Genomic DNA, 17,766 nt, shown 5'->3' with positions numbered 1-17,766 from the left:
AAAACCACCTCCTATTTATTCCAGTGTGAATTTTCACACCTAGGCGGTGTGCTTGTGGGAGGTTCCGAAAAGTCCTGCAAGCGGCATCTTCGGGGTGGGTTGAGAGTGCTGTATTTAGCGCTCCCAAATGCCCTGCCCATTGAAGTGAATGGGCAGTGCTTTCAAAGCGCCTGAAAAGCACTTTGAAAGTGCTGCAAAACTGGAGTTTTTTACCCTTTTTTTTGGGGTTAAAAGCGCCCTGCTAGTGGCCGAAAAGTGCAGCTAAAACTAGTGGTGCTTTAGCGCTAACAGCCGCCACTTTTCAGTGTGAAAACAGTCTTGGTGTCTCCAAGAAATGAAATAGGCCATCCAGTACCTCATTTGTGATCAATTTTCAATGATTGGCACCATAGCTTGTAGACTCTATAACTTTCACAAAGACCAAATAATATACACCGATTTTGGTTATTTTTACCAGATATGTAGCAGTATAAATTTTAGCCAAAATTTATGAAGAAAAATTACCAATTTGCAAATTTTATAACAGAAACTAAAAAAAATTTTTTTTTTTTTACAAAATTTTCGGTCTTTTTATTTATAGCGCAAAGAATAAAAAACCCAGTGGTGATTAAATACCACCAAAAGAAAGCTCTATTTTGTGTGGATAAAAAGTACAGAATGTCGTATGGGTACAGTGTTGCATGACTGAGTAAAGCCTGATTCACACCTGATGCATGTTTAGTCCTTTTTGCATTTTGCAAATTTGCACTTCAGTCTATTTTAACATGGTTTCCTATGGATCACATTCTGTAGTGAAAATCTGCAAAATAGCACTAAAAATGCATAGGTGTGTATCAGGCCTAATTGTCATTCAAAATGTGAGAGCACTGAAAGCTGAAAATTGGTCTGGTTAGGAAGGGGGTTTAAGTGCCCAGTGGGCAAGTGGTTAAAGAAGAATTCAAAGAATTCAAAGTGACAAAAATTTATAGAATGCATTAACAATTTGCCTACCATTCTTCTCACAAGGAAATGCAATTCAGTATACAATTTTAGTATGAAAATAAGGCATAAAAATACAAAAAAGGATCATGCGAGTCCCAACAACAAAATATTAGTCGCTAAAGGCCTAGAAAGGCTACCATTCACCCCCCTCCCCCATAGAGGGGAGTCAGAGTAAAAAAACCCACCGGGTGAGTCATAGTAAGCGATAATGCTTATTTCCCTCATTAATATGTACAACATAATGATACAGCCATCAGTTTGCAAGGGATGCATTTTGTTACCCCCAGGGTGCTAATTAAAAATCCTATAGAAATTGGCAATCGGTTGTGGAAATAAAAGGTGTTCGCTCGGAAATTTATAGAAAGAGAGCAGGAAGGTATACATCCACTAGAGCAGGGGTTGTCAACCCCCGGGCCACAGCCCACTACCGGGCCATAGCCTTTCTGCAGCCGGGCGGCCGGCATGAGACATCCGAGCGCCTGGCATATGAGAGCGGTGGATGGAAGTAGCAAGCGGGCGAGCAGAGATGACAACTCTCTCCGCCGCCCGCATCACCGCTCTTCCGCCCTCAGTCCATGTTCTGTCAGCCTCAGTGTCGGAGGTGCGGTGGGGAGCAGAGAGATTACATCATCTCTCACTGCCCGCCCTGCATCACCGCTCTCCTGCCTTCATTCGGGACCCACCACTGCACAGAGGCCTGACAGGCAACGTGGAAGGTGAAAATCCACATCTTGTGGCAAGTGACATTCCGCATCTGGTGACAGGCAACTTGGCAGGTGGTGTGGCAAGTGACAATCCACATCTGGTGACAATGGCAAGTGACAGGGCTCCCACTGATTCTGCATTATGGTGAGTTGAACTATTTAATTTATCACTACAATGTAATAATAGAAAGAATGCGCTTCAATCACCCTGCCACACCATATCAAGCATGGGTGCCGTGATGGTTGAACCGCTAACACCAGCCATTGCCCGCGAAAAATCGATTACCCCAACATCCCACCCATCCCGCCGCTCCTTGGCACAATTTTCTTCCTAGCAGCCAGTCCCTGGTGCCAAAAGTTGGGGTCCACTGTGCTAGAGGAAGGGAACAGAGTAAAGGTTCAGTGTTGGGCTTGGACAAATTCCTGTGCTCAGGGTGAACCCCCCCCCCCCCCCCCTCCTAAGTGTAGATGTAAGAGCGTAGGTATGGCATTTTTATAAATGGTTTCATTGACAATCCTATTCCAGTGTTCTCCACTAGATTCTTGGTCCTGTGCTGCATGGCTGCCCTATTGCACTGTGAACACAGGGCAGCCATGTGGCACAGGACCCAGAACCAAGTGAAGATCACTGGAGAAGTGATGTCTACTACAGTGATTGCCAGCTTTCATGGGGATCTCACAGGTATGCTATATACATATTTCTTGTGTAACTATGTAAAAAAAAAAAGCCATACCTTGAATTCTTCTTTACAGTAATAATACCTTTTAAAGTAATATTTTAACAAGCAATATCTTAAACCAAAAGCAAAATGATAATATGTATATTGCATCTTACAAGTCTTTTGATATAGTGGGTGCACGCCTTCTTTTTTCTTTTTTTTGCAATCCTTTTCTTTTCACCTGGTGAGTCTGCTGATCACACACTTCTAGTTTTAGGATGACAACCCTCACTCCTTCTACTCTATTAGAACAAGCAAAATGAGATTGAATTAAAGGTCTCTACCTTCTTCTCTTGTTGATAACATAGTTCTGCATTTCTCAGAGATACCTGGGGACAATGCAGTTCATAACTTCCTGTGCTAACTTATCAGCTCACAAGATTTCTGGCAGGATCAATATTTTTTTGCATTTACTAAACAGATAAAACTTTATAAATGGTCTATTTACAGACCAAAAGGGACCCAGTAAGAGAAGTTCATTGTTGAGGTTAATGCAACCTTTAACTCTTGAGATAAGTTATTGGCCACATTACTTTCAGGTAGTCAGCTGACTCATTGACTTGCATTGTGACGAGGAACAGTAGAGCTGGCTATACATGAATTTTTTTAAATTTTTTTTTATTCTGTCCAGCCAGAAGGCTGGAGAAAAAAATAACAAAAAGATTGCCACATCCACACAGTTGAGGTGAATGGAGGAATCCCACCTCCGGGACATTATATTCTGACAACGGGACCTTCGGCTGTCAGAATACATTGATCAGCGCCTGCAGTTGCTCATCAAGACAAGATTTCCAGCATGCCCCTTCGACAGAAGTAAATCAGTCCACTTCTGTTGAGTGGGAACGGTCACACACTGACTGAAATTCAGCCAGTCCTTACTGAACTGGCCAAATTTCGATCAGCGTATGGCCAGCTTTAAGCACAGCTACTGTTGTAGCCTTGCAAAGCTGGAAAGAAGAGAATGGTAATGAACAGAGGTGCCATCCCATGTACTTGTAATCAACAGACTAAATTTATAAAACATTCAGGGCCGATTTGCACCTCATTATTGTGTGTGGACTTGCATTGTGTTAAACAACTCATTCAAAATGAATAGGCTAAATCGCACAGCAATACACCTGAAACTAGGACAGGCTGCATTTTATAGCAGCACAGCACACTAAGGTATGTAAATGGAATTGCTTTGCATTGTGGTAATGTGTGCAGTAACATGGGATCATTTACACCATTGTGCTGCATTAAGGCATGCATGTTATGTTGTGCATTTACATGCATTGTTTTAAGACTGCTTAATAATTTGAAAGACCTAATGTACCAAAAATGTATGCATGTAGCATTTTTGGCACTGCAATGCACCACACGTCTATTGGCAAAGTGCATTGATCCATTGCCCTGTGTTGTGGGAACATGCCTTTTACTGGAGCATGATATCAGCGGGCCCTAAGGCCCAAAGTTGCTTTGGTGTGATACAGTGGCACTCTTTTGAAATAACACGACAACGCACTTTCCTGACCTATTGTATATGCTTTGCAGTGTGACACAAAGCCATGCACTGATGTGCATTGCCAGAAATGCTACATGCACCATTCCTAATGCCTTCTGATGCATAAGGCAGCCTGTTGAAATGAATGGGCTGCCTTCAAGAAGTAGGGCCAAAGCTGTTTTGGCCCTGCTTTCCCTATGGTTAACAGGAGTGCACTTAGTTCTGCACTCCTGTGACTGTTTTCAGTCGACAGCATACTACAGTCTGCTGTTGGTTGATGTCACTCAGCTGGTCCAGGCTCTGGATCGATCCCAACTTTAACGTTGGGATCCAATCGGATGCCTGGAACGGCTGGCTCAGCATCTCGGCAAGCTGCTGGGAAACTGAGCCAGCTCCAGTGAGTGCTGTAGGGACAGAGCAGACAGCCGGTGACTGACAGTCACTGGCTCTCTACTCACTGAAGACCGAGAACCGAGCGATCGGCAGTCTTTGATCACCCTGTTATCTGTCTTAGAGGGGGCAGGGGACAGATGCAGCATTCACCTAGGTGAGTATAATTGTATTGTTTGTTTTTTTTTGTTTGTTTTTTCAATTTCTGAACTTCATGCAACACACGTTTAAAAAACATGGCTTAACATTATCACACTGCAAGGTTGTACAAGGCTAGTTTCCACTTACTAATAAACAAAAACCGCGCTAAATAAATAATGAATAAAAAGTCTTAATACAGTCCATGCAGTCCCAAATGAATGTCCACATAAAATAAGGTAGGTGGAATTGTTAGATACAAAAAACATATGATTTATCCAGTGTGGTGAATAAACAGCAACAGTGGAAGTGAAAACGTCAAACTACTGCGCTTACCAGATGTAAGCCAAATATTGGCGGATGGCTTAAACCCAGCCAGGGCCTTTAAATGATGATCCAGCCAAGTCAAGAAGATCGCATCCGTCTCATATGTCCAGTCCGTCCAAATTTAAATTTAAAAGAAATATAGCACAAACATAGCGTAATACTGATATTAAAAAACCAATACGTGAAGAAAAGTGCAACACTCAAAAATTAATCATAAATATCATATGTCATCCGAGGTTGTCACAGCAACCATGGGTGGTGAATGAGTGTCATGCAATCATGCAAAAAACGTGAATTAGGGAATAGGTGCAACACCCAATCTCAATTAGAAATCAGGCAATAAGAGCTATAGTAAATCACCCAAAAACAATAAAAACGTGAAAAGAAAAAGAGACCATTGACAAACAGCACATCGCATGCACGGGCTGCTTACCAGATGGCTAATTCAAACAGGCAAAGTGTCACACAACTCCACTTGTGAAAAGGATATGAACACACCAACGAGTCCTCTCATGAAATCCAGAATGTAATTTCTTCACTTGCAAACAACAAGTCCACTTACGTTTTTTTTTTTTCCCCCTGTTGATTTTAATGGAAATGCACTCAAATGTTTTAAGACGTGCTTCAATATGATCCAAAACTCATTGCGCATTGATCCAAGACTCATTGCAATATGATCAAATTATATTGCACATTGATTTGTGTTTTGGACGTGTGTTAACATTTAATACAACATGCATTGCAGATACACGATAATGCACATTAACCCACATGCGTTTTGATGGCTCACTTTGATGCATTTTTTTGCATTTCAGTGGTAAAAACATTGTGTGAATCCAGTCCAAACACACATTGATATTATTTATACCAAGACTAATATAACTCAGCAAGAACCAATAGCAGTGCACAGACCAAAGGCTGTAGCAGCTCTCAATCTATAGTATCTATGTGGTTTGTGAGGCCTTGGTACATGTGGAACCTTGGCTCGGTGACAGCTGAGAGTTCACTGTACAATCCAGTAATGAACAGCTCTCCAGGAAACATTTCACCATCTAAGAATGCATCTCTAGCTGAAATGAGCCCCTAAAAATAAACCAAATACAAATAAACAAGTTGATGAAGATATCCTTGCTTGTGGAAGTGATAAATGGAGATGTTTATTTTAAGCATACAGACATTCTTTAAATCCACTCCTGCTGCATCTGTTATTTTTTAGATAATCAAGTGAAACTGGATAATCCTCTAGAGGATGACACATATATGATCTGTGGACGTGAGAACAGAATGATTCCTCAGTGTGTATGGATGTATCCTAAAAATTGGGAAAGACTTTTTTGTTTTTTTGTTTTAAATAGAGTGGAGAGGGATTAAAACCCTGATATCCGTTTATTAATGTCTGTGTCCATGTGAAGCCTCGTTCACATAGGGCAGTATATTCCATGTCCTGTACAAGGCAGCGCATACCAGCACAGGGGTTGCATTCATGTCCATGGCGGAAGTCCCATAGCTGTTAATTGGGACGCAGCAGCTGCATGGACACAGCTACTGCTCCCAATGTGACATCCGTACGGGTGTAGTGCCCAGTGTGGGTGGACAAGATGCATTACACAGAGTCACAGCTCTGAATGGCCTTTTACAAATCTGAATGAACAAGCAGCACTGATTATTCATCCATAATGGTGACAGATCACTCTCTGTGTATCTCTTGGGGCTGCTTTTACACATACATAGCTCAGCCAATGGATCACAGAATGCTACAGTGCTGTGTGAGCTTTCACGATTTATAAATGAGCGATCAGCGATGTTGGGGCGGTACCATGTATGACACAGCCTGACATTGCTGATCGATCATTCATAAAACTGACAACTCATACAGTGATGAAGCACTGTCATCAATCAGCTGGGCTCTGTATGTGTAGAGGGAGCCCTGACACACACACAGCACCACAGGCTGTGTAATCTTTATTTGTAAATGACTGTGCTGGTCTCCAGGGAAGCCCATGCTGCCGGATACCAGAGCTGTCTATCACAAATCTGTCTCCTTCCTAGCAGTGTTGTCGGACAGGTGGTGGGAAACTGCTTAGGGACAAACTTGAACGGGACCAAATGCTATATACACACATGCAAAAAAGGGATGGCCTAGACTATGCAATTAGATTTATTCAGGAGACAAATAAAAAGCAAACAAAAAAAACACGCCTAATGATGTGCAGGCAGGGGGAAGCAAGGTAACGCGTTTCACTCGTCAGGCATGTACCCCATCCCACAAGTTGTTTACCAGGATTGCAGCCTTGCCTACTCACTTGGAGCAGCTGGACTTGTTTGCTATATACACTTTGGTCCCCTAGGAAGTCAAAATAAATAATTAGATAAATACCATATTTTTCGGCGTATAACACACACTTTTCCCCCCTGAAAATCAGGGGGAAATTGCGTGTGTGTTATACGCCGATTCCTGATGTCTCTGAGGGAAGAGGAGTAGCAAGCGCTGCTGGATTACACAGAGCCGCAATCTCCTGTGTATCATGGCGCTCAGTCACACACAGTCGCACCTCCTGGCCCCGCATTGGGCCACTGTTCTGTCTATCATATGAGCAGGGCCAGGAGGCGTGGCTGTGAGTGACTGAGCGCCGGGATACACAGGAGATTGCGGCTCTGTTTAATCCAACACTGGCGAGGCTGCAATGATGGGAAAGGTGAGGCTGCAGATGGGCACTGAACAGGTTGCATTGTTGGGCAATTTAGTGGCTGCAGTTGGGCACTGAGCAGGGTGCACTGATGTGCAATTTAAAGGCTGCAGATGAGCACTGAGCAGGCAGCATTGTTGGGCAATTTAGAAGCTGCAGATGGGCACTGAGCAGGGTGCATTGATGGGCAATTTAGTGGCTGCAGATGGGCATTGAGCAGGGTGCATTGTAATGCAATTTAGAGGCTGCAGATGGGCACTGAGCAGGGTGCATTGATGGGCACTGAGCAGGGTGCATTGATGGGCAATTTAGAGGCTGCAGATGGGCACTGAGCAGGGTGCATTGATGGGCACTGAGCAGGGTGCATTGATGGGCAATTTAGAGGCTGCAGATGGGCACTGATAAGGCCGCATTGATGGGCTGTGAACCTTATTTTGCTTCAAAGTTCTTTTATTTAAAATTTAAGGTCTTTTTTTCTTGAAACTTCCCTCTTAAAATGAAGGTTTGTGTTATACGCCGATGAATACTGTCTATAATGTGCAATGGCATCTCTTTAGTCTGTGCTTTATCTCACTGAGACTGTAAAAATACCTGTGTGGGCAGGCTAACTGAGTGGCAGTAACTTAAAGGGACCACGAGACACAACTTCTGGCAACCTTCTGGTTTTATATGATGAACAGTGATCCAAAGTGACCCTATTTACAGTAAGGCTCGTTACAATTCTTTGACAAGGCAGTACAAGTATGCAGAATTTGCAGGTGGCACCGTGCTTGAGGAGTACTCCGTAAGCAGGTCCCCTTGACTAGGATAAAGTATCCTCACAATAGGGTGCTCCTTCCCTGAACTCGTAGAAGTCTTCAGGGATAATCTGGACTGTCCCTATTCCTGCTCCTCAGGAACCTTTCCCTGCATTAGTCTTATCTCCCTATTACACACTCTCCACACTGCAGGGCTTCCAATGGGGGCTTTATATATTCTCCCTAGGTCCACAATGGCTACCCAAATCTCAGAACTTGGTGTCCAATGAGACACTGCCCCCCCCCCCCCCCCTTCTTTTAGATGTGCTTCTGAGGAGCAAGAATGGCCGCTGTGAACATGGGCTTTAACCCCTCACTACTCAATCCAAGGTTTAAAAAGGTGCTGGCTTTAGATACACATTAAGCTAATAAGGCGACTAATATGGGTCTCGTGCTCAATACAGTGTCATTAGTGGTGTTGCAGGCTAGCCTGATATTGTTGTAAATTTGACTCCAAAATACGCCCCATGGCAATAAACTGCTGGAACAATGGTATCTGATTTGGTTGTAGCCTATAAAGCCAGCTGTCAGTTCAGCACCAGCTGTCAATTTACAATTCTGTGCTGATTGCCCTCTGATGCCCCTAGACAACCCTCCCTGTCTGTGATCAGGTCTTTCAGCCAAGTCTGTATATGGAGCAATAATGCACCTATGTGTAGCTATGATTTACAAAAAAAAGGGTTTTAGAAGAGCTAATTGGGTTTTTCCATCTGTGGTAGTAAATATCTTGGCAATCCTGGGATTAATTAAAGCCACATGCTTCTTGTTTGTATTGGAATGCATCTAGAGATTTTGGGGGTTGTCTACAGAGTCTATTTTTGTACACCCTTTATATAAATTGGTGCGAATGTCTTCACATTCCATTTAGGAAACAACTCTGTAAGGCAAGGAAAGTGAACTACAAATTGTCAAATTTATCTAAAGCTGAATGCCTATGGGGTTTTTATTCATGTCCTGTATTCCTGCTAGGTGGAGTAAGGGTCCATTCACACTGGCTTAAAAAAAAAAACAAAAACCCAGTTACCTTGCCAGAAAACGTTGTATAAAAAGTGCTCATATTTAGTGTTTTTGTGCCGGCGTTTAGCAGCTTCTAATATCGTTTAAGAGCACTAACGTTTATAAGCATTTTTACAACAAAACATTCGTGGGAGGGGGGGGAGCCGGGCATCGGCGTTTAGGAGCTTTTAGCAGTTTTTTTTTTTTCTTGCTTTTAAAAATGCAAACCAAAGGGCTTTTCCCTGCCTCTAAACGCTGAGCTTAAAAAACGCCTCTAGACTACCTAATGTGCATAAACACATAGGAGAACGTTAGCTGGTTTTAGAGGCATAAAAAATGCTAAATACCTCTAGGAGCAGCATTTTGTCCTTTTTTTTTTTTTTTTTTTTTTTTTTTAAGCCAGTGTGCATGGATCCTAACTATTTGTCCTAGTGACCAGGACTTAAAGGAATGATCAAAAATTTTGAGCTGTCACTAGAACAGGAATAGACGGGGAAATGTTCTAGTGGGGGCACTTGTTCCGGTGGCAACTATCAGTCGGAATGAGGGTATATACAGTATCTCACTTAGGATAGATTCCACGTTGTGTGAACAGAACAGGAAGTAAAGGCTTAAAGACCGAGAAGAGGGGTAGATGACATAACAATCTCCAATCAGAGAATATATTTTATTAATTGAAAAAAGAAAAAAACAGTTCTCTGAATGGTGAAGGTGCTGATCATTTGATCCCTTGTGTTCAGTATACAGATGGCAATTCACTTAAAGAGCACCCAGAAGAGACCAGTGCTGACTGTATGTAGTACAGGCTACTACAGTGAATGCATTTCTGCTTCCCCCATCTGGCCCTCCCGATGTGAGATATGAATAATTAAGTGTCAGCAAGCTAGACCAAGAGGTTGAGCTGAGCTGTCTCACCATGCTGCTCAACAATGGTAGGACGGATTGGAACAGGTCCAAGTCCTACATGGACTTGATCCCCTGAGGGATTTAAGTACCAATCACAGTTTTCAAGCTTCATTCATATAACAGCTGATGTCAGTGCTTTTGACACATATAATGGGGCCTAAACTGGCAGGCAAGTCCTGCATGTTAAAGATTGTCTAAAGAAGGGTTCTCAACCTTTTGAACAACGAGGGCCACTTAAAGTGATTGCAAAGTCTAGTTTTTTTTCCTATAAAAATAACAAACATGTTATACTTGCCTGCTCTGTGCAGTGGATTTTCACAGAGCAGCCCAGATCCTCCTCTTTTCGGGTCCCTCTTCTGTGCTCCTGGCCCCTCCCTCCTGTTAAGTACCCCCACAGCAAGCAATTTGCTATGGGGGGCACCTGAGCCGAGTCACAGCTCCCTGTGTCCATTCGGACACAGAGCCCTGGCCTGGCCCACCCCCTTTCTTCCCTGATTGGCTAGCCAGCTTTGACAGCAGCGGCAGCCAATGGCGCCACTGCTTTGTCTCAGCCAATCAGAGAAAATCTCAGGCGGCTGAGACACTCGTAGACATCGCTGGACAGAGATGGGGCTCATGTAAGTGTTTGGGGGGGCTGCTGCACACAGAAGGCTTTTTACCTTAATGCATAGAATGCACAAAAGGGGTTGTAAACCCTCGAGGTGTAGCTGCCCTCTAGAGCCCCCCTTTTACTTATCTGAACCCGATCTTTCCAGCGGCGGGGACGAGCACACCAGCTCCAGCCAATGTCTCGGGTCCTGATTGGATAGATTTATAGCAGCGCAGCCATTGGCTCTCGCTCCTGTCAATCAAATGCAATGACGTGGGAGCCAGGGGGCGGGTCCGAGTCCTGCTGTCTGTATCAGTAGACGCAGCAGGGCACGGGAGCGCGCCCACACGAGTGCCCTGAGGGAGAGTGGCTCTCCAACGGGGCACTTGAGAACAGGAGGAGCCCGGAGCGCCACTGAGGGACCCCAGAAGAGGAGGATCGGGGCCACTCTGTGCAAAACCATCTGCACAGAGGAGGTAAGTATATAACATGTTTGTTTTTTGTTTTTTGTTTTTTAAAACCAAACTTTTAGTTACTCTTTAAGATAAAAAAAACTGCCTTTACAACCCCTTTTAAATGATTTGATAACCAGTTGTGGGCCACAATAACCTATGGGGATATACCGCTCGCCAAACCGCAAAAATAAACAAGCCCCTGTTATCCTGAGCCCCTTTTTATAAGGCTGCTTTCACACAGATGAGCTGCGGTTTACCCATACTGCCAGCTTTCCTGTGGAGTTAGCTGCACTGAGCCATAGACTTCTACTACATTTTGCAGATGTGGTGCACTTTCAGAAAGCCCATCAAAACTCCTGCGTTCAGGATTTTTGGTGCACTTTCAGAAAGCGCATTAAACCCGCAGAGTATAATAGAAGTGTAGCCTGGTGCTGGCTAAATTGCCTGTGTCATCGGGGGGGACACTCTACAACATCAGCCACAGTGAGGCTGTTCCCTTTTAGTGTTCAGATTAGACACTGTATTGTCACATTCTGAATGGAGAGTGAGTGAGATTCGAGAAAAGAGCAAATGATCTTGGGACATGTAGTCCGAAGAGCTAAGTTTACACTGGGGACAGTCTGTTGTGGATTACAAGTTCCAGTTGGCTGGAGGGAGAGAACAGAATGCTGGGAGAGGTGATATATAGCCTGCGCTGGGGAGGAGTCGCTCTCTTGCGATCGCGGCCTTCAGCTGCGAACAGAGACCCGGACATTCAGAGGAATACGAGCCGGTGCTGCGGCCTAGGCAGCGGGGGAGAGTCTCTGGTGGGTGGGTGTGAAGGGATCCATCATTGCCACCTTTCTGTTGTTCCTGTGACAGTCGGAGGGGTCACTCTCATCGTCTTCAGCACAGATCCTGCTGAATCCCAGCGTTGCAAGGTGTGCAGTCAGGCACCTTTCTCTGGTCACAGATTCTTCAGGAGCCTGCTCTCAGGACAACTTTGCCCTGTTTCTCTTCACTATAGTTCAACAAGGAGACACTTTGCACTTGCTCTTTGCAACATTCAATGCCATTGTACAGGAATTCCCTTGAGCCCTTGTTAAGCTAGCTGAAGACACAGAACATCTACAACACAAGGACTCCTCCACTCTTATACCCCCCACTTACAGGACTTTGAGTACAATACCTGCCCATATTAATAGATTATGAGTTCCCCTTTAATATGGGCAGGTATTTTACTTAAAGTTATATTTCGGGTAATCTGTTGGAATACTCCTTTTTTGTTTGTGTTCATTTGGGCTTGTGGCTTCAGGGGGCTAAAGGGAGTAGTCTGACATAAGATGGTCATTCTCCTTCCCTTTTCCTTACCGGTTGTCATAGGTCTTACCTAGGTTACCCTTTGCTACTATTCATTCTCCTGAAATTTTATATACATAGTTCTCCTGTTTGTGTGCTAAGAGTTTAATACTGACAACATATTTGCCTAAGCCATTTTCTTTGCTTTGTCTGTTTGCAGAACATGAAGTAAAATAGTTGATTATTGTGTTGCAGTCTGGTGTCTGTGTCTTTGTATTGCCATATTGAAATATGTCCAAACCCAGGGTGTCAGGAGACTTGCAGGACCAGGGCAACCCTTGGGGTCTGTCAACTTCAAGCGTCCCTCACAGGGGTAGCGCTACAGACATCTATGGCTCAGTGCAGCTAACCTATAGGAAAGGCGCAGGTGCACTGCGCTTCACCCACGGATCAGTGTGAAAGCAGTCTAATAACCCTTTTTCATAAGTGCTGATATGCCCATTACAAAAGTGCAGTGTATGTGATGTTTAATGCACTGAGCTTTTCCTCTTCCAGCTTCTGCTGACATTGCTCTCCAGGCTGCTAGAGAGATCCATGGTGAAGTGCACTTGGTATTACACCGCCTGGGACAGGAGCTGGCGCTACAGAGGAAGCATCAGCTTATGTGACTCCTGCTCCCTCCACGGCTGCCTGCTTCCTCCACTTCCAGCTCCATGCACTCTGATGCTCTGGGGTATCAGTCAACAACCCGTTGAAGACCTGCCACACCAGAGCATGGACATACGTTTCCCTGGTTTGAGGTCATGAGCCACGGGTTGAGCACCCCTGGTCTACAGCAATCCCAGTGGCACCTTCTGTGGCACACCCTGTCTGTTTATATATCTGAAATTATAGCTATGAAAGCAGGTGTGAGATGAGGAAACCTGTTTTGCCTTTTTTGTTTCTACAAGGTGTGCCTCTGCCATCTCAGAAAGTACGTCTGTTTTGTCCATACGAAAAGCCAGCTCCCCCTGTGAATTCTTTAGCTAGTACAACATAATTGTCTGGAAGAACCACAGACCTGCTAGATCCTTATGTACATAAGGCCTACTAAGTAAAGTTTCAGCTCTCTTGCATTTTTCTAAACTACAAATGTAGATTTTAAAGTAATTCTGTTCTGAAAGTAAATGCTTTTGTTTCCATTACAGGAACTGCAACATGAAAACATTGTGGCTCTTTATGATGTTCAGGTAAGACTGAAAAAAGCCTGCTTTAGCTGAGAATACTTTATACCAAGACAACACATCTTTTGAACATGCAAACCCTTTTTTTAAATTGATTATGCAATAAATAAGTAAACCAACTAAAGGGAAATCAATCATATAATGATCAAAGTCCATCTTATGCAAGCTGTATGTCACTAATTTCACGAGAATTGGGAACTGGTCAGTTTTACATCACGATAGTAGCAAGCCTATTGGAATCAGTTGCCCAGTGATTAGGCCCTGGTAGTAGTTAGGAGAGGATTATTGCATACTGCAGCTGGTAAACGAACGTTTTGGAGCATTTGGGTGTTTTTTGTTTTTTTTTTTCTTTTTTTTTCAGCAGCCACTGAACCAGTGTCGTACCTAGAGAATTTGGCAACCCCCCAACTTTAAAATGTAAAAACAACCCACTGTGCCCCCTGCATACCTCTGCACTTCCCAATATCTTTGTCACTACTGTGTACCCCCTCTCCACAACTGCCCCTCTGGACCCCTTTACATTACACAGCCCCCCCGCAGCTCTGGACCCCTTTACACTACACAGCTCCCTGCAGCTCTGGGCCCCTTTACACTACACAGCCCCCCCATAGGTCTGGACCCCTGCACATTACACCCCTCCCCCCACTATCTCTGGATCCCTGCACATTGCACAGCCCCCACCAGCTTTGGACCCCTGAACATTACACAGCCCCCCCCCACAGCTCTGGACCCCTGTACATTACATGGCCCCCCACAGCTATGGGCCCCTGTACATTACATGGCCCCCCGCAGCTCTGGACCCCTGTACATTACATGGCCCCCCCCCCCCGCAGCTCTGGACCCCTGTACATTACATGGCCCCCCCCCGCAGCTCTGGACCCCTGTACATTACATGGCCCCCCCCCGCAGCTCTGGACCCCTGTACATTACATGGCCCCCCCCCGCAGCTCTGGACCCCTGTACATTACATGGCCCCCCCCCCCTCAGCTCTGGACCCCTGTACGTTACACGGCCCCCCTCAGCTCTGGACCCCTGTACGTTACACGGCCCCCCTCAGCTCTGGACCCCTGTATGTTACACGGCCCCCCTCAGCTCTGGACCCCTGTATGTTACACGGCCCCCCTCAGCTCTGGACCCCTGTACGTTACACAGCCCCCCGCAGCTCTGGACCCCTGTACGTTTCATGGCCCCCCACATTGCTGGACCCCTGTACATTACACACAGCCCCTCCCCCAGTTCGATACCCCTGCATATCACACATTGCCCCTTCTTATCTTACTGGGGCATGCATGCAGAGCTGGAGACACAGCAGTGCTGAACAGAGGGCGGGAACTGCTTAATTTTTCATATTAACAATGCTAATGATTGGTTGCTCCACAACTGCACCTCTGGATCCCTTTACATTACACAGCCCCCCGCAGCTCTGGACCCCTTTACACTACACAGCTCCCTGCAGCTCTGGGCCCCTTTACACTACATAGCCCCCCCATAGGTCTGGACCCCTGCACATTACACCCCTCCCCCCACTATCTCTGGATCCCTGCACATTGCACAGCCCCCACCAGCTTTGGACCCCTGAACATTACACAGCCCCCCCCTCCACAGCTCTGGACCCCTGTACATTACATGGCCCCCCACAGCTATGGGCCCCTGTACATTACAGGGCCCCCCGCAGCTCTGGACCCCTGTACATTACATGGCCCCCCCCCCCCCCGCAGCTCTGGACCCCTGTACATTACATGGGGGCCCCCCCCCGCAGCTCTGGACCCCTGTACATTACATGGCCCCCCCCCCCCCCCCCGCAGCTCTGGACCCCTGTACATTACATGGCCCCCCCCCCGCAGCTCTGGACCCCTGTATATTACATGCCCCCCCCCTGCAGCTCTGGACCCCTGTACATTACATGGCCCCCCCCCGCAGCTCTGGACCCCTGTACATTACATGGCCCCCCCCCCGCAGCTCTGGACCCCTGTACATTACATGGCCCCCCCCCCGCAGCTCTGGACCCCTGTACATTACATGGCCCCCCCCCCTCAGCTCTGGACCCCTGTACATTACATGGCCCCCCTCAGCTCTGGACCCCTGTACATTACATGGGCCCCCCCCTCAGCTCTGGACCCCTGTATGTTACACAGCCCCCCGCAGCTCTGGACCCCTGTACGTTTCATGGCCCCCCGCATTGCTGGACCCCTGTACATTACACACAGCCCCTCCCCCAGTTCGATACCCCTGCATATCACACATTGCCCCTTCTTATCTTACTGGGGCATGCATGCAGAGCTGGAGACACAGCAGTGCTGAACAGAGGGCGGGAACTGCTTAATTTTTCATATTAACAATGCTAATGATTGGTTGCTAGGACCACCTAGCAACCAATCACCTGCTGGTTAACTTGAAAAGTTAAGTCCAGCAGTTGCTGTCCTCTCTCCAGCTCCGCTGATTGTCTCTCTCCCCTGCTGTGAGCGGCGCAGAGAGAATCCGGCGGCTAGCCCTAGGTGACAGTCACCCGGGTACGGTCCGCACACGAGCACCCTGTCACAGCTGACCTCTGCCGTGCCCTTCACTCGCGGGGGGGTGCCAGGCTGACACCCCCCCATGTGTGGCACCCGGGAAAGACTGCACCCGCATTGGTACGCCACTGCCCTGAACTCTCCTCACTGTTATCTTATGGGTACATGTACCCATCAGGCGTTTATAGGAGTTTAGAAGCAGTTGAGGTTAGAAGCATTTTTTTTTAACGCAAAAATTTGTGTTCAGGACGGAAGTTTAGGGGCATTTGAAACGCCAAATGCTTGTAAACGCGGTAACGTTTTCAATAGGGAATCATTTCTGACCATTTGCAATGTTAAAAAAACAGACTTTCCAGAACCCCTGTATATTGAGGGGGAGGGAGAGAGAGGCTGTTTGTTTTTTTTTCTGCAATGTAGGCATTTGGGAGGGTCTACTGATCTGTAAAAAATCGATTCTAAACGCGGTATGTATAAGTAGCAAAACAGATGTTTTTAGAAGTCGGTTACTAGCTATCAAGGTTTTCAAACATCCTGTGTACATGAAGCCTTCATTTTGCCTTTTGAAATACAGTTGATCCCATGGCCCTAATATGTACTTGACCATCGTGATAAAATCTAATTTAGGTAAAGATGAAATTGGTCATTTTCTAACTAATACACTCCTTACAGTAAACATGCACATTGCATATAAATAAAGGAGCAGGGTTAACTTTATGTAAATAGGAGTGCCAAAACCCCTCTAGAATAGGGGTCTCCAAACATTCTAAACAAAGGGCCAGTTTACTGTCCTTCAAACTTTAGAGGGTCAGACTGTGGTCACTGGGAGAAGAAAAGCTGCTGATGTCAGTGGGAAATAAACAATGCCCCGTTGTTGGTGTCAGTGGGAGGAATTGTGGCCCATCATTAGTGTCTTGCGTGCTCTTACACAGTTTAGTTAGTATAGGTGTTAGGAGGGGGAGGAAGCATTTTTAAGATTAGTTAGGTTTTAACTGGAATTCTGCTTAAGACCCCTTTCACACTGAGGCAGTTTTCAGGCACTTTAGCACTAAAAATAGCGTCTGTAAAGCGCCTGAAAACTGCCTCCCCATTGTGAAAGCCCGAGTGCTTCCACACTGGGGCGGTGCGCATGCTGGACGGGTAAAAAAAGTCCTGCTAACAGCATCTTTGGGGCGGTGCGGGAGCAGTGTGAGCTACAAAGGCACAGGAAATTTTGGTCAAAATTTATGGCAAGATGAATGCAATATTTTATCAATAAATACTGGAGGAACATTTGCATTTATCAGCCAGGAAGCTGCGCATGGGACGTACTTGGACATTCCAACATGACAATGATCCAAAACACAAGGCCAAATCGACCTGTCATTGACTGCAGCAGGATAAAGTGAAGGTTCTGGAGTGGACATCTCAGTCTCCTGACCTCAATATCATTGAGCCACTCTGGGGAGATCTCAAACGTGCGGTTCATGCAAGACAGCCCAAGAATTTACAGGAACTGGAGGCTTTTTGCCAAGAGGAATGGGCAGCTTTATCATCTGATGAGATAAAGAGCCTCATCCACTGATATCCGGGGGAGGGGAAGGGGG

The 17,766-nt window shown here is 45.8% G+C and overlaps 1 protein-coding gene across 4 annotated transcripts in view; it reads left to right on the top strand.

The window, feature by feature from the left end:
• Positions 1–17,766, top strand: part of ULK2 (unc-51 like autophagy activating kinase 2) — a 171,410-nt gene that overhangs the window by 15,860 nt on the left and 137,784 nt on the right. For all 4 annotated transcript variants that reach the window (XM_073615242.1, XM_073615240.1, XM_073615239.1 and 1 more), the window contains exon 3: positions 13,638–13,679. In XM_073615242.1, the coding sequence (XP_073471343.1) occupies positions 13,638–13,679 (42 nt within the window). The remainder of the gene's footprint in view (positions 1–13,637; positions 13,680–17,766) is intronic.

This window comes from Aquarana catesbeiana, linkage group LG02 (assembly GCF_042186555.1).
Source record: "Aquarana catesbeiana isolate 2022-GZ linkage group LG02, ASM4218655v1, whole genome shotgun sequence".
NCBI lineage: Eukaryota > Metazoa > Chordata > Amphibia > Anura > Ranidae > Aquarana > Aquarana catesbeiana.
The sequence above is the reverse complement of the archived record's forward strand: the minus strand, read 5'-3'. Positions and strand labels throughout refer to the sequence as shown.